Source organism: Equus caballus, chromosome 29 (assembly GCF_041296265.1).
Source record: "Equus caballus isolate H_3958 breed thoroughbred chromosome 29, TB-T2T, whole genome shotgun sequence".
In the NCBI taxonomy this organism is placed as follows: Eukaryota; Metazoa; Chordata; class Mammalia; order Perissodactyla; family Equidae; genus Equus; species Equus caballus.
Window position 1 is genome coordinate 29,871,881 of NC_091712.1, and position 14,428 is coordinate 29,886,308.

General features: G+C 38.8%; 1 protein-coding gene and 1 long non-coding RNA gene across 3 annotated transcripts in view; one reads left to right on the plus strand and one right to left on the minus strand.

Annotated features, from left to right (window-relative positions):
• CUBN (cubilin) overlaps positions 1-14,428 on the plus strand; it is a 256,261-nt gene that overhangs the window by 172,261 nt on the left and 69,572 nt on the right. For both annotated transcript variants that reach the window (XM_070254934.1, XM_023632206.2), the window contains 7 exons: positions 2,510-2,684; positions 3,869-4,047; positions 5,263-5,472; positions 6,123-6,263; positions 6,969-7,150; positions 12,737-12,908; positions 13,983-14,189. In XM_070254934.1, coding sequence (XP_070111035.1) covers positions 2,510-2,684; positions 3,869-4,047; positions 5,263-5,472; positions 6,123-6,263; positions 6,969-7,150; positions 12,737-12,908; positions 13,983-14,189 — 1,266 coding nt within the window. The remainder of the gene's footprint in view (positions 1-2,509; positions 2,685-3,868; positions 4,048-5,262; positions 5,473-6,122; positions 6,264-6,968; positions 7,151-12,736; positions 12,909-13,982; positions 14,190-14,428) is intronic.
• LOC138921377 (uncharacterized) overlaps positions 1-14,428 on the minus strand; it is a 42,046-nt gene that overhangs the window by 10,929 nt on the left and 16,689 nt on the right. The gene's annotated exons all lie outside the window — the stretch shown is intronic.

A 14,428-nucleotide genomic window follows, 5' to 3' on the forward strand; every position in this document is an offset into this window, starting at 1 on the left:
ATGTCACATAGTAAAATGTATTAAGGAGAAAAACAAGATGGTGAAGATGGATAGGGAGTCAGTAAGAAGGGGAGATGATACTGTCGTTCACTTTATATGGAACTCTGGATGGTGAGTAGATAACAAGGGCAGTTTGGGCCATATTCAGTTTGAAATTTCTGAATTACATCCTTTGGAGATGTCCAGTAGGCTGTTGGAACAGGAGTCTGGAGGTCAGAAGAAGGATCTGGACTGAATCTAGAAATATGGAAGCTTTATCAGGCTGGTTGTCATTTGTCATGAAGATGGCTGACGTTAATCAGAGAGGTACTTAGTTTGAGAAGATGAAGGGCCTACAGAGGGATTCCTAGGATCTCCAGTAATGGCAGGAAAAGCCTGGAAAGAGGCACCCAAGGGCCACAGGAGGAATGGTGAGAGGGATAAAAGAAGGAGGAAGAGAGCTTAGTGTCCAAGAAGCTAAGGGACAAAAATGTAAAGAAGGAAGATATGGTCAACCACGTTACATGCTGTTGATGCAGAATAAAGATTTAAAAAGAGATTTGAGGGGCCAGCCCTGTGATATAGTGGTTGAGTTCAGCATGTTCTGCTTTGTTGGCCGAGTTTGCAGGTTCAGATCCTGTCTGTGGACCTATACCACTTGTCAGCCGTGCTGTGGCAGTGACCCACATATAAAGTGGAGTAAGATTGGCACAGATATTAGCTCAGGGCTAATCTTCCTTAGCAAAAAATAATACTAAAAATTAAAAAAAATTAAAAGATCTTTGGTATGCAACTGTGAAGCGACTGGGGACCTGGACAAGAGGGCTTTGATAGGGCTGAGAAGTCAAGAAGGAAGGAGGAAAGAGGATGTGAGGAAGTAGAGAACGTGACTGTAAGTTACTTGAGCTTGTGATACATGGAAAGATCAAAGGAGCAAGGAGGAGAGAGGGGAGAGGAAAGGAGAGGCAGACAGACAGAGATTGATTGAGATTACAAGCACAGGATAAGTGGAGAGATTAAGTACAGCAAGGTCCCTGAAGAGACAGAATGGAATGGGAGCCTAATCCAGAGATACAGGAAGACAGTGTACGGGGGAAAATAAAGGAGGGTAGCAATGCAGGTGAATTTATCAAGGATGGTAACATATATGGAATAACAAATTGAGGGAGTTCTCAACTGATTTCTTCTACTTTCTTTCTTTCTTTTTTTTTTTTTTTTTTTGGAGGAAGATTAACCCTAAGCTAATATCTGTGGCCATCTTCCTCTATTTTACGTGTGGGACACCTGCCGTCAGATGACTTGATAAGCAGTGCTAGGTCCGCGCCCAAGATCCAAACAAGTGAACCCCGGGCAGCTGAAACAGAGCACACCAACTTAACCGCTACACCACCGGGCCGGCACTACTATCTTTCCAAAGGAGAACTCAAAATAGTTTGCTGAGACCAGAGAGGGAATTGGGAGAATAAAGGGTTTAGGGAGTATGAACAAGTGTCAAATAGCTGTTCTAGTTTATATGAAAAAACAGGAGGATTGTTTGGCAGTGGAGAACGTGAATTTGTAGTGGTATCAATTTCCATGAATGGCTTGCACTGAATACAACCATGGAATTGGGAGTTTGCAAGGAGAATCTGAAGGAAAGACCAGGCGTGAGGGAGTTAAAGACGGTCAAAGGAATTTGCAGGTTAGGGTTTCAGAGATAAATGAGTTCTGGGTAAGAAAAAAAATTCGGGATATGACCATAAGTGATTGAATGACAGGGAAAATAAATGTCAATAGAATTTAACAGATCTGGTGTCTGTGAGGCTGTTATCAGACTGTCTAATTTCATTGGCATGGTAAGTATCCAGTTTATTCCTGCCTAGTTAGATTATTGAGATTGCCAAAAAATGTTTCTTGGTAAAAGGAAAGTTTTTTTACCAAAAACTTTTTGGTAAAAAGACCAAAGACCAAAGTTTTTTGGTCTTTTAGAAAAGAAGTATAAAAACCTCATTTATCTTCTTGTAAAAACTGGCTAATTCTGTCATGCTATTCATCTCTTGCCCTTCAAATGCATCTAAATCTTGAAGAAACATAATGAACAAATGCCCACAGAGTTGTACAAATATATATCTGCTTAGTCTTTTAAATGTATCGAGATCACCCCTCCGCATCATTCTGTTGAACTGAACAGTCATTGGGCAGCTCCAAGGGCCGGTACATTTACATGCTTATCTACGTGGTGGGTATGAATTGATGCTTCCGTGATGTTCTACTGCATGCACTGTGCGCCATAATCATTTTGTCGGCTTTAAGGGAAAGTGAAATTTCCAATGAAAATATATAGTTTGGCAAATTAAAAAGTGACACACTTGGTAGCTCCCTCAATAGCAAATTCAGGGTTTATTTGCTTAAAAAGAAACTGAGAATAATTCCAGATGAAAGGAAATTGCAATTGGAAATACAGATAAAGAGACTTTTAAAAATGATCATGGCCGTTAGCTGCATCCTCTTTGTCTAGAGTGTAGATTGATTTAACTGTGTTTCTTGACAGCCTGTGGGGGCAATATCTACATCCATGATGCAGATTCTGCTGGATATGTGACCTCCCCCAACCACCCTGACAATTATCCCCAGCATGCTGATTGCATTTGGCTCATAGCTGCTCCTCCTGGAAAGCTCGTAAGGCTGCAGTTTGAAGGTCAATTCAATATCGAAGTAACACCCAAGTAGGTCACCTCCATTTAATGTTTCTCCTGCTCAGAGTTAGTTGTCCTGTCTCAGAACAATTCCTTTCGTCTTCTCTCAGCAGCATATATTGCATAGGAAATCCAAGGATGGCGAAGGGAAATGCTTAACGCCTCCAGCCTGAAAACACTGCCTGCCAGCTACTCTCCCGTTCGTCAGCCCACAGATTATGTACACAGATAGTGTCCCTCGTGACCCTGTGCACATCCTCCTAGAGACACTGAGGAGAGCTGTTTGAGATTTATGTTATCCGTTCTTCCTCCCACAGGAAAAATATAGTGTCTCTGGTAGATGTGTATTTATTTGCCCAGACTCATACTCAGTGTCATAAATGATAAAGTATCTGTTTAACAAATGGAAATTTGTGTTATGTGATGCCAGGGGTCACCAGTGTCAGAGACAGGACTAAAGCAAGTACAGTACAATTTCCCAATCTCTATTTAATAAGAATTCTTACAAGATTACAAACCAGAGAGTAAGTTTTACTATGTTGAACACAAAAGGAATAACTACATAGAATATTAAAAAAAAAAAACCCTGCATTTTTCTCATTTAATAAAAGTTTGTATACATTTGCATGAACATATGTATGGTACAATGCTTAGGTACAAGAGCTTTTGCTCACCGTTTCTGGGCACCTGATATCATACGACCCTCTCGGTGAGCTGTAATTGGCTGACTGACTCCCATAAGAAATATTGGGTAAATACTTGCCCACTTTTATGGACCCAGAAAATTCCAGCTGAGACTCTCCATTAGCCCAGGTCACAGAACTGTTGAGAGAGTTCATCTTTGTCATGCGAAATGTGTCATCTCATCATGTGAAACAATATATCTATTTTTTTGAAATTCCCAAGGGTTAATTTGAGAATGACTTTTCTATTTGTAAAACTAATACAGAATATGGAAGGCAAATAAATAGTCTTCAGTGTAGTACCTGTAAAACTTATCTTTTTGAGCTACTAATTAAAGAGTGTGTTATAATTAGGAAAAATATCGTACAGCATTCTGAAGTGACACACCACTTAAACTGACTCTGTTGTGGTGTTTTCTGCTATAGAAATGATGATTTAGTAATGCTCTTGGAGAAAGTGAAATTATCGTTAGCAAAATATGTCAAAGCAATTGACTTTGTATATTAAGCAGAATTTTCTTTCCCCTTTAGCTGTACGTCCAATTACCTCGAGTTGCGAGATGGAGCCGATTCAAATGCACCAGTACTTTCCAAGCTTTGCGGGACGTCGTTGCCCAGGAGTCAGTTGTCCTCAGGGGACATGATGTATTTGAGATTTCGGTCTGACAGCAGCCCCACTCATGTGGGATTCAAGGCCAAGTATTCTATAGGTAACAATATTTTTTATATTCAAGAAGAATGTAGTGATCGAATAATTACCTTAAAACTTTAAAAACATTATACTGTGTTTAAAGAAGTCTTTCTATCTGCCTAATTTTAATAATTATTTTAACAATGGAAATAAGGAATGTAAATGTTTAAAACCACAAAGTCATTTATCAATTTTAATTTCTACTTTGATTGCCATTTTAAAACACTCTGTTTACTAAACTTGAGTATTTTGTAGTTTTGCCTAAGTTGTTTGTGAAAAACATATTCAGCTACATTCTTGTTTCTTCCTCTTATCATGAAATATGTATAATATTTAAATAGTAAAACTCTTTAGTAATCAAATAATTCTATTTAAAACATGACTTTGAACTCATCACTAATAGATAATTGAGATGTTTTTCCTCTAAAATAAGTGCCAAGTCAGTCACTAGACAAAAAGCAAATACATCTCCTCAGTGTTTTGATTTTATTTTCTCTTTTTTTTTCATTTTCTTGCTTAAAAAATGAGCTATAAATATGCACACTGGAGATTCACTATGATATGGTCACAATTACATAGAATTTAGTATCTGGTGGGTCTGAACACTAACGAAACATATTTAATTTAACTTGGAAAGCCTAGCTATAACAATATTTAACCTACACCATAGGTCATCTTATAGCCTAAGGCAAGTTGTACATAACTCAATCTAACTATCATATCCACCCGATAAGAAACAATTGAATAGTAATTTCCATGGCCCTGAGATACCAGTTACTGCAGTAAAACGTTCATTTACTAAACTTGGAATGGCAGACATCACTAATCAACCACAGCACCCCTTCCAGCTGAGCTTGGACTACCTTGAGAATCACCAACACAGGGTACTAGGCAGGCCCTATCAATCTATCAACTGGTTCTTGAAATGAGACCCACATGCAACTAATAGCGCTTACATAGTGTCCCAAGAGAATTAGTGAGACGTTACAGAATATGCCGTTCAACAGTCTTTCGGTCTTCCATTTGCCATTATTGGACTGGACTTGTGCTATCATTTGTCTTTATATCAATAGTAGATTTCAAATAATCGGGGAAGCATTAACTAAACATTTTCAGAATTTTTAAAACTTCAACTCATTTTCACTTGGCACCCAAGAGTTTTTAAACGTGCTGGTTAAATTTAAAAAAAAAAAAAAAACAACCCTGTTAATAGAATATTGTTCTTTTTTTGCAGCCCAGTGTGGCGGAACAGTGACAGGGCAAAGTGGTGTTGTTGAAAGCATCGGATACCCAACCCTTCCGTATAGAGACAATTTATTCTGTGAGTGGCATCTCGAAGGTCCCTCAGGACACTATCTCACCATCCATTTTGAAGACTTTAACCTCCAGAATTCCTCTGGCTGTGAAAATGACTTTGTGGAGATCTGGGAAAACCATACCTCTGGTCAGTGAAATATCTCTGCTGTCTTTTGTGGGTGTTTGTTTTCATGTGTGCTCATTCAGTCGCTGAAGTTTCCTTACTCCCAAGAAAAGCAAAACTATGTCTACTCCTTGCAGAGAAGTGCAGATTCATCAGCTCTGGGCAGTGCCAGCTTTTCTCTCCCTGCATTCCTACCCATAAACCATGGTTTCCAAAGCCCTGGGTGTCCTTAGATAGCTTCTCCTGGAGACATTGAGAGAGCACTGTGTTGAGAAGGCACCCTCTTCCTGCTGAGACTCCCAGGGCCATGTGCAGCTATTTGAGGGACATCCTGTAGGGAAGAAAGGGAAAGGGTAGTGTCTCCTGGAAATAATATGAGAGGGACACTTGACTCTGTTGCCTGGAACCATTTCTTTAACCAAATGAGCCAAACTTCCTCATTGTGCCGAGACACGCTTGCCCTCATCGGTTGCCGTTTTCGTTACACTTCATCTATTTGAATATGTTGATTTTTATTTGTGTCTGTCCTACTTCTCTTGACAAAAGTGACCATGTCTTCATGGGCAGGGTCTTGTCTTTCATTATTTTCTTCATATTTGCAGAACATCTCAAGTAGAGGTTAAATGAAATCAATCACTTGGTCATATACGTACTTGATTATTTCACTCTCACAGGAAATTTATTGGGCAGATACTGTGGAAACACCATTCCTGACAGTGTAGACACTTCCAGCAATGTGGCTTTGGTCAGGTTTGTCACAGATGGCTCTCTTACTGCCTCAGGATTCAGATTACGATTTGAATCCAGCAGGGAAGGTAAGTTCATTGATTCATTAAAAAATGTATGTTATTGGGCATCTATACCAGATAGACATATGCTAGCCACTAGTGTTACAGTAGTTGGGAAAAAACAAAACAAACCGTGACCCCTATCTTCTTGGACCTTACAGTTTGGTGGAGAGGCAGAATTTGATCAAATAGTTACTAATAAATGAAAAATCACAACTGTGATCAACGCTACAAAGGAAAGGAACTGGCACTATGAGAGATGTAAGGAGATGAGAGTTGTACTGTGTTACTCGTCTTATAAAGCCGGTCCATTAGTCCTACAGTTGCTCAGAATTTGCATTCCAAATTCCTTGACAAACAGGTGAAATAAAGATCTTGTGTAAAAATATTGAATAATTACTTTAGCCTTCTGATTTTCCTGACTCTTAAGATTACCACATTTATTGGTCTCTCATATTTCCTGGGCCATGATTATAAAATGCTGCCAGTAAACTATCATCCATGGAAAAAAAGATTAAATATTAGATATTAGACATAGGAAGTGAATACAAGTGTTCTCTATAAGTCCTCACATACTATCATGGTAAATAAGAACAATGATTTTGTCTATAAGTAAGAGTGGTGATTTTGTCTAATGTGATAATAAAAAAAATACTTTAATTTCAAGAACATTCCTTATAGAAGGGGTCATTTTGATTGGATTGGAAGTTTTCTCTTTTTTTTCCCCTTCAGAGTGTGGTGGGGATCTACAGGGCCCTATAGGGACATTTACATCTCCCAACTACCCCAATCCCAATGAGCATGGCCGGGTCTGCGAGTGGAGAATCACCGGGCAGGAAGGAAGGCAGATCACCTTAACTCTTAACAACCTGAGGCTGGACGCTCATCCATCCTGCAACACTGAGCGTCTGACAGTAAGTGTCCCGTGCAGGCAAGGATGTTTTATTCCATTGTTTAAGGAGTTTATTGACCCATAAATCATAGTCAGAGAACTAGGTCAGGAATATTCCCATCTGTGCAACTGTATCTCAGACAAATTCTAAGTATTTCAGATAGAACAAAATCACAATAAGCTGCCATAATATTTGTAAAAACTGTTTTAAGAGACTATTTGTTGTCACAACATACAGTGGGGTCATAGGTAGGATAAATTTTAAGGGCAAAGGATCGTTGTACATGCCAAGACTGGGGAAACAGAGAAAAGCTAAGTCTATGGGTAGCACATAGCTTAATGGAACCAGACACAGAACAAGCCACCTCCAAAAGTTTTAAGCAGGTGAGTGGTCCTGCACAATTCCTGCTCTTTGCCAGAGGTACTGAGTGACTCCTATGTAGGATGCAGCTGCCTGCCTTCCATGTTGCCAAGCTCAAATGCTTTGAGATACACCCTCAGCATTCTTAGCTTCCCTGAGCAAAATAAAGCAAATGAGATCCAAGAGTGTGAAAGAAGATCGTTAACTGTGAAATGACAGATATATATACATATATACTTTATCAACTGTAGATGAATATTAGTCTATTTCCCTACCCAACTTGCCCTTTCTTCAGTCTTTGTTATCTCAGTAAATAACAATTCCAAACTTCTGGTTGCTCAAGTCAAAACCTTGATGTCTGTTTTGGAGTTTTTTTCTCTCAAACTTTATATTGCATCCATAAGCAAGCCCCATTGGTGGTATCTTTACAACTATTCGTCATATCCACTATTGATGCCATCACCACTCACTCATAGCCAGTGTGATGGGTTTGAATGTCAATCAGATCATGTTGCTGTCATCTCTAATGGCCTCTCATCTCACTGAGAGGAAAATCCCAAATCTTTGCCATGGCCCAGCTGGCCCTACGTTATCTGCTACCCTTTCCTTCTACCTGTACTTCTTATCTCAAACTCCCCTCCTCTTTTGCTCACTAGGATCCAGTCTCACTGGCTTCCTTTCATCCCTTGAATATGCTAAGATGCTCCCACTTCTCACCAGCTGACATTTCACCTATTTGTTTGTTTGTCTGGTTATCGTCTTCTCCCCCACTAGAAGGTGTGCTCCATTAGGACATGCATTTGGTTTCATTCAGTGCTGAATCCTCAGTGCCTGGCATGTAATAGAGACAGTAATTGCTGAATGAATGAATAGCAGAAGTACTATCATTATCCTTTGTTAAAACAAGCCACTTTTGCTTTCAATTTGTTTCCTGTTGGGTAGTGACTTTCAAAACTATGAAACATCACTTTGTATTGTCCTAAACTGATGTCATTCAAGCTTCAAATTTTGCTCTGAAGTTCTGATATGTGAAGGACTGAAATGTTGTCTTTTATCAGATATTGAAAATTATGGAACCCAGTGCATTTTCTTTTATTTGAAAGTTAGGAAATTTTGGACTAAGCTTCCTTATTTAAAGGAACTTTATTTTTATTATTTAATGAATACACAAAGACAAAGATGAAGTAGAAAAAAAATTAACCACTGTCTCTATACTGTATTTTGATGCACTTTCTTATCTTTTCTTTGCAATGAATAGTATTATGTAGTTGTAATCATGTGTCATAAATTCATTTGTATACTAATTTTAATCTATTTTCCTGATTATAAATACAATGGATGCTTATTGAACAATTTTTGGAGAGTTCAGAAAATAAAAAATATAAAAATACTTGGAATTTTATATGCCCATTGTTAAAATTTTGATGTGTATGCTGATAGTATTTTTTCCTTTGAGATCATATTGAAATACAATGATTATTAGGAGTCTTACCAGCAGAATATTCACATGCCCTACAGGAAAGATAATATGAAAAGTCATAGTTTCAGAACTCAAATAATAAGATAAAATTTATAGCAACAACCACAAATTCTGAATCACATCTTGTCATTTCCCATCTCTGAATCATAGATGCCAAAGGCATCCACTTTCAACTTTTTAATCTACTGCTTGTTGTATTTATGTCATTATTTCAAAATAATATTCCCATTCTGCTACTTGGTTATTTTTTGGTCTTAGACATTATCTGTCTACATCCAACTATGGAAGATGAGGACTTAGCTCTCTTCACAAACCACCTCCACCACCACCGAAAATGCACACAAGGGTATGCATGGTTCACATACACCCCCAACTTCCTCCCAAAATACTTATGTCACAGATTTTGCTTAAATTGTTATCCAATGTTTACATTACTATGATTTCGTAGATGTCATTCCCAATTAAGCCAAATAGTGTACTATGGTAGCATTTGCTTTTGCTTTTCCAAGTAATAATAATAATTGCGTCCTTTTGCATTTTCTTGGTTTCCTATGCATCCATCACTAGTTCTCCCCCACACTTTCCACTCCAGATGCGCGTCTCCACCTGATACAAGAAAGCACAGCTATCAGTGCTGTTCATTTTCCTTAGCAATAGCCTTCCTTGAGCCTTTGTCCATCAGCTACGAGCCTGATGCCAGCTGTCATACCAGGATTTCATTCCACCATCAAATTTGCAAGTCCCTCCACTCCTCTCCTGGGTTGATACCTGGCTTTATGACATGTGCGTTTCCCTCTCTTTGTTGATTTCCTCCTTTCGGTGAAGCATATGCTCTTATACCTCCCTAAGGAGGTGGGCATGGGTGCAAGGCTTTTGAGAATGTGTATACCTGGAATTATCCTTATTTTACTCTCATTCTTTGAATATATTATATATTAGAATGTCATATATATATTCAATATGTTAATCTACATATAAAAATATATTAATCATAATTTTCAAGTTTTATGTTTGTTCTTTTGGGGTCTTTCTCCTTCAAGTTCCTGTTTCCTATTGATGTATATTGGTCTCTGCCTTTTATGTTAGACGTTTCCCTAAATGTCTGATGACCCCTGGCCGTTGATTCATATTTAAGAATCAAGTACTAATAGGCTGATTGGAAGCCCTGTGTGCACAACTGGGGCTGTCACCTGTGGGCTTCATGGGAGGTGAAAGAGGAGGGACTTGATCATTTAATTAGGAAAAACTATAAATATCCTATCTACAGGTCTTTTCTCCTGGGGAGGTTAAAACTCCAGCAAAGAAACACTTTCAGAATTAATTTCTTCTTTGAATCTTTAATATGAAGTCCACATTCCTTTTCTTTCAAATCTATTTTTATAAGTTAGATATTTGTTTTGTTTCTTCTTCTCTCTGCTCTAAACAAGGGGATGTGGCTTCTCCTTTGCCCACTCTTTATTTACTTGAGAACTTGTCAAAAAAAAATGGAGAAAGAAAGAAAGAAAGACAGGAGAGAGGGAGGGAGGGAGGGAAGGAAGAGCGAGGGAGAGAGGGAGCAAGACTTCATAAGATCTACAGGTTGAGCGAGGCCGGCTTTAAGCGCACTGCTTCTAGACCAACACCTTATCCAGCTGGCCTGAGCAGACAAGTCCTTGAAACCCAGCTGTCTATCTGACTCTCTGTCCAAATGGAGAAGAGAAATAGCTACACCATCCAGTGTGCACTACAATGAGACGTGTGCTCAATTTTCTTCCTGCTTATAGAAAATTTTAGAGCTTGTCCTGAGTCTCATATGCCTACTTCCTACCCCATGGTTTTCTGGGAGTGTAGTTTCCGAGTACAAACAGGAGTGGAGGAGGAAAGTGGGAACAGCACTCTGGTTCTTGCCTCTAAAAGCAGGAGTTCAGGTGGCTACCCGGTGGCATAGTGGTTGAGTTCGCATGCTCCTCTTCGGTAGCCCAGGGTTTGCAAGTTTGGATCCCAGGCACAGACCTACACACTGCTCATCAAGCCGTGCTGTGGTGGCGTCCCACATAGAAAAAAGAGGAAGATTAACACAGATGTTAGCTCAGGGACAATCTTCCTCACCAAAAAAAAAAGCAGGAGTTCATGTGATAAATGGACGCCTGCACAATTTTTAGTCGTTGTGATTCTAAGCTCAGGGCAGACACTGGGGCAAGGATAAAGGCCATTGATCATGGTTTCCAACATGTTCCATTAGTCTGTAATTGCTAATAATCACTTTTCATTCTGGCAACGTGTTGCCTATTCCTGTTTTCAGTATTATTGAAATATTTGTCATCTTCTGTTTCTTTATACTCTTACTTCGTGGTTTGGAATCAGAGGGATGATTTGAATCCCAATTCTATTATTACTAGCTCTTTGAAATTCAGCAAATTGTATAATCTGTCTGAATTCTCCTGTCAATCTGAGAAACAGGGATAACATTATGTGTCTGAGAGGGTGTTCTGTTAATTGGATAAGGTAATCCAAGTGGGTTATTAGCAGTGTCTGGCATTTTGTCTGCACTCAGTAAAAGATAGGAAATGCTACGTCTGGTCCTGTGAGCCAGAAGACACTTTAAACCAGGAGCACCCCCAGAGCTCAATTTAACAATCAATTATAGTAAATAAAAATGCTTACATCTTTTGTTATGGGGTGCATTCTCTTTCTCTGTCAGCTCTTAGTGTCACACTCTGAATCATTATTTCTAATTGTGAGCCATTCAAATCCTTTTTAAAAACAGGAATATCAATCACTCAATCAGTTGTTATTCACTTACTTCTGGGTCTTTCTTGAACTGTGGAAACCAGCCATGCTAAAACCTTCCCTTGGTTTTGTACAGAAGTGAAATAATACTTTGCCAATTATTATGACTATGTGCATAACCAGAGTTATCGTTTAATATTTTGGAGTCAACAGCACTCTAATCCAGTCTTTAAATTTCAAATTAGTATAAAAATTGAAGCTTAAAATCCATAAGTAATTAGGAAAGAACTATTATAGTTATTTTGAGATTGATATTTATAACTACTTTTCAAGGCGTTTTAAAATATTTGAGGGGCCGGCCCCGTGGCCGAGTGGTTAAGTTCACACGCTCCGCTTCGGCGGCCCAGAATTTCACCAGTTCGAATCCTGGGCACGGACATGGCACCACTCATCAAGCCATGCTGAGGTGGCATCCCACATGCCACAACTAGAAGGACCCACAACTAAAAATACACAACTATGTACCAGGGGGCTTTGGGGAGAAAAAGGAAAAATAAAATTTTAAAAAAAATCTTAAAAAAATTAAAACAAAAAAATAAATGAATAAAATAAAATATTTGGGTCATTACATACTACAAATCATCAGAGACTAACATTTAAGCCTTCATTCTAAATATCAAAGGTCCTGATGCATTGTTAAGAAAAATTGCCCGTCAGTGAACTCTGTGAACTAGGACGTAAGCAGGCTGGCAGTTCTGCTTGACATTTAGGGCACAGTTTCCAGTTGCAAAGAGTACAGCAGTTTTTCATTTGTCCCCACGTGGCAGGAGGACATGACTGCAATACTTTCATTTTAGTGAAATGACCCTGAGGCCACAAAATATGCTCCAGATAACATAGTGGCTTATGGCACTGGGCTAGGAGCCCATATTGTTAAGTAATTCATTGTAGCATAGGGTTTCCTTAGAAGGAAGTGTGTCTGGACTGGGAATATAACCTTCTAGGAAATATCCGGTAAGATGGACTGCGTGTCTAAAGGTTAAACTGTTTTCCAACAGGTGTTCAATGGCATTAGAAGTAACTCACCTCAGCTAGAGAAAATGTGTAGCAGCGTGAACGTCAGCAACGAGATCAAATCTTCAGGAAATACTATGAAAGTCATTTATTTCACTGATGGATCCAGGCCATATGGAGGCTTCTCTGCTTCCTACACATCCAGTGAAGATGCAGGTAATATAGGATGTTATAAATACATCTATTTCAGTCATATGCATTGCAAATGCCCCACAGCTACTGCCAACAGCAGCAGAGCCATCTATTTTCCCTTTAGTGGTCACAGTTATACCTGGGGTCTCTACATAAGACAAGCATACATAACCAGTTAGAAAACCCATGCCAGACCAAAAAAAACCCCTCTGGTTTTGGAGAGAAAACTGCCAATGCGAATTAAAAACTTTTAAAAATACTTTTAGAAGTATTTAGAAAAGCTGCTAGCTCAATTCCATGCTATGTCACCATTACAGTTGGTTGCCAGTTCCGCAGTCCTTGGTTAATTATTTTGTGTTGAAAGACATCATCTACCTCTTAGAAGGTGACTTACTCCCAGAGAGTAACTAATTTAATTGAAGACAGACAGATTTTACTGTTTCTTAGTCATCCATCCATATATATATTGCCATTGTAAATGAATGAGGGGTTCACATTTGATGTAGAGTATTTAAAAATTAAGCAAGATATCGCCTTTCTATTCTAAATCTGTCCTACTTTCTGGATTGGTGTTATTATCTAAGAGTTTTAAAATTTAGGAAGAGTGGAACTGAATATTTAAAAAATCATTTAAGTTATTTCATTGATACAAGGAGCATTCGTTCCCTATTAAAAGGGGCAAATTCATTGGTGCTCCAATGTTATATTATCTGTTTGATTCAAATAAATTCTTAGGTGAGGTGGAGAAATGCTAACCAGGAGCCATTGGGACCACCCTTATATTTAGATATTCCTCTAAATTAAATATTAGCGAACAATAGACCTAAATTAGGAGACTGATGCACAGCCAAACCCCACCCTAATCTACAGGGAAATAAAGGAGCTGCTTATTTTTGCTCATCTTTCTTTCTAAACCCACAGAAACTTCTTCCATTGTTTGCATGCATGTGCCAGCCCTTCACCCACAACCTTGACTTCGCCTCGAAAAACAAGTCAAAGCAATAAAAATGTTGCTGTTGCTATTTTCTTTATTATTTGTATCTTCTATGATGGCGTGAATCTTGCTGCTACTTTCTCTGTTGCTTCCTGTTTCCTTAGTGTGTGGCGGGTCTCTTGCAAATTCTCCTGAAGGAAACTTTACTTCTCCTGGCTATAATGGAGTCAGTAATTACCCGAGAAACCTAAACTGTGAATGGACTGTCAGCAATCCAAATCAGGGAAATTCATCCATCTACATTCGTTTTGAGGATTTTTACCTAGAAAGTCACCAAGACTGTCAGTTTGATGTCCTAGAATTCCGAGTGGGTGAGTTCAATCAAGGAGCACGTTCTCCCATTTATCTACAGTACCCTCTTATGCTTGAAGACCACCAACATTGGAAAGGAGTCAAATGGCTATAATACATGTACATAATATCCAAAAGAATGTTGTCAGACAAAGTGGTAATTCTGTGTATGCCCAGCTGAGGAAAACAATGCCCTATGAACAGTGAGTGGGATGGACCGGTGTTTACAGCTAGATCCTATAATTCAATTGATGTGAGA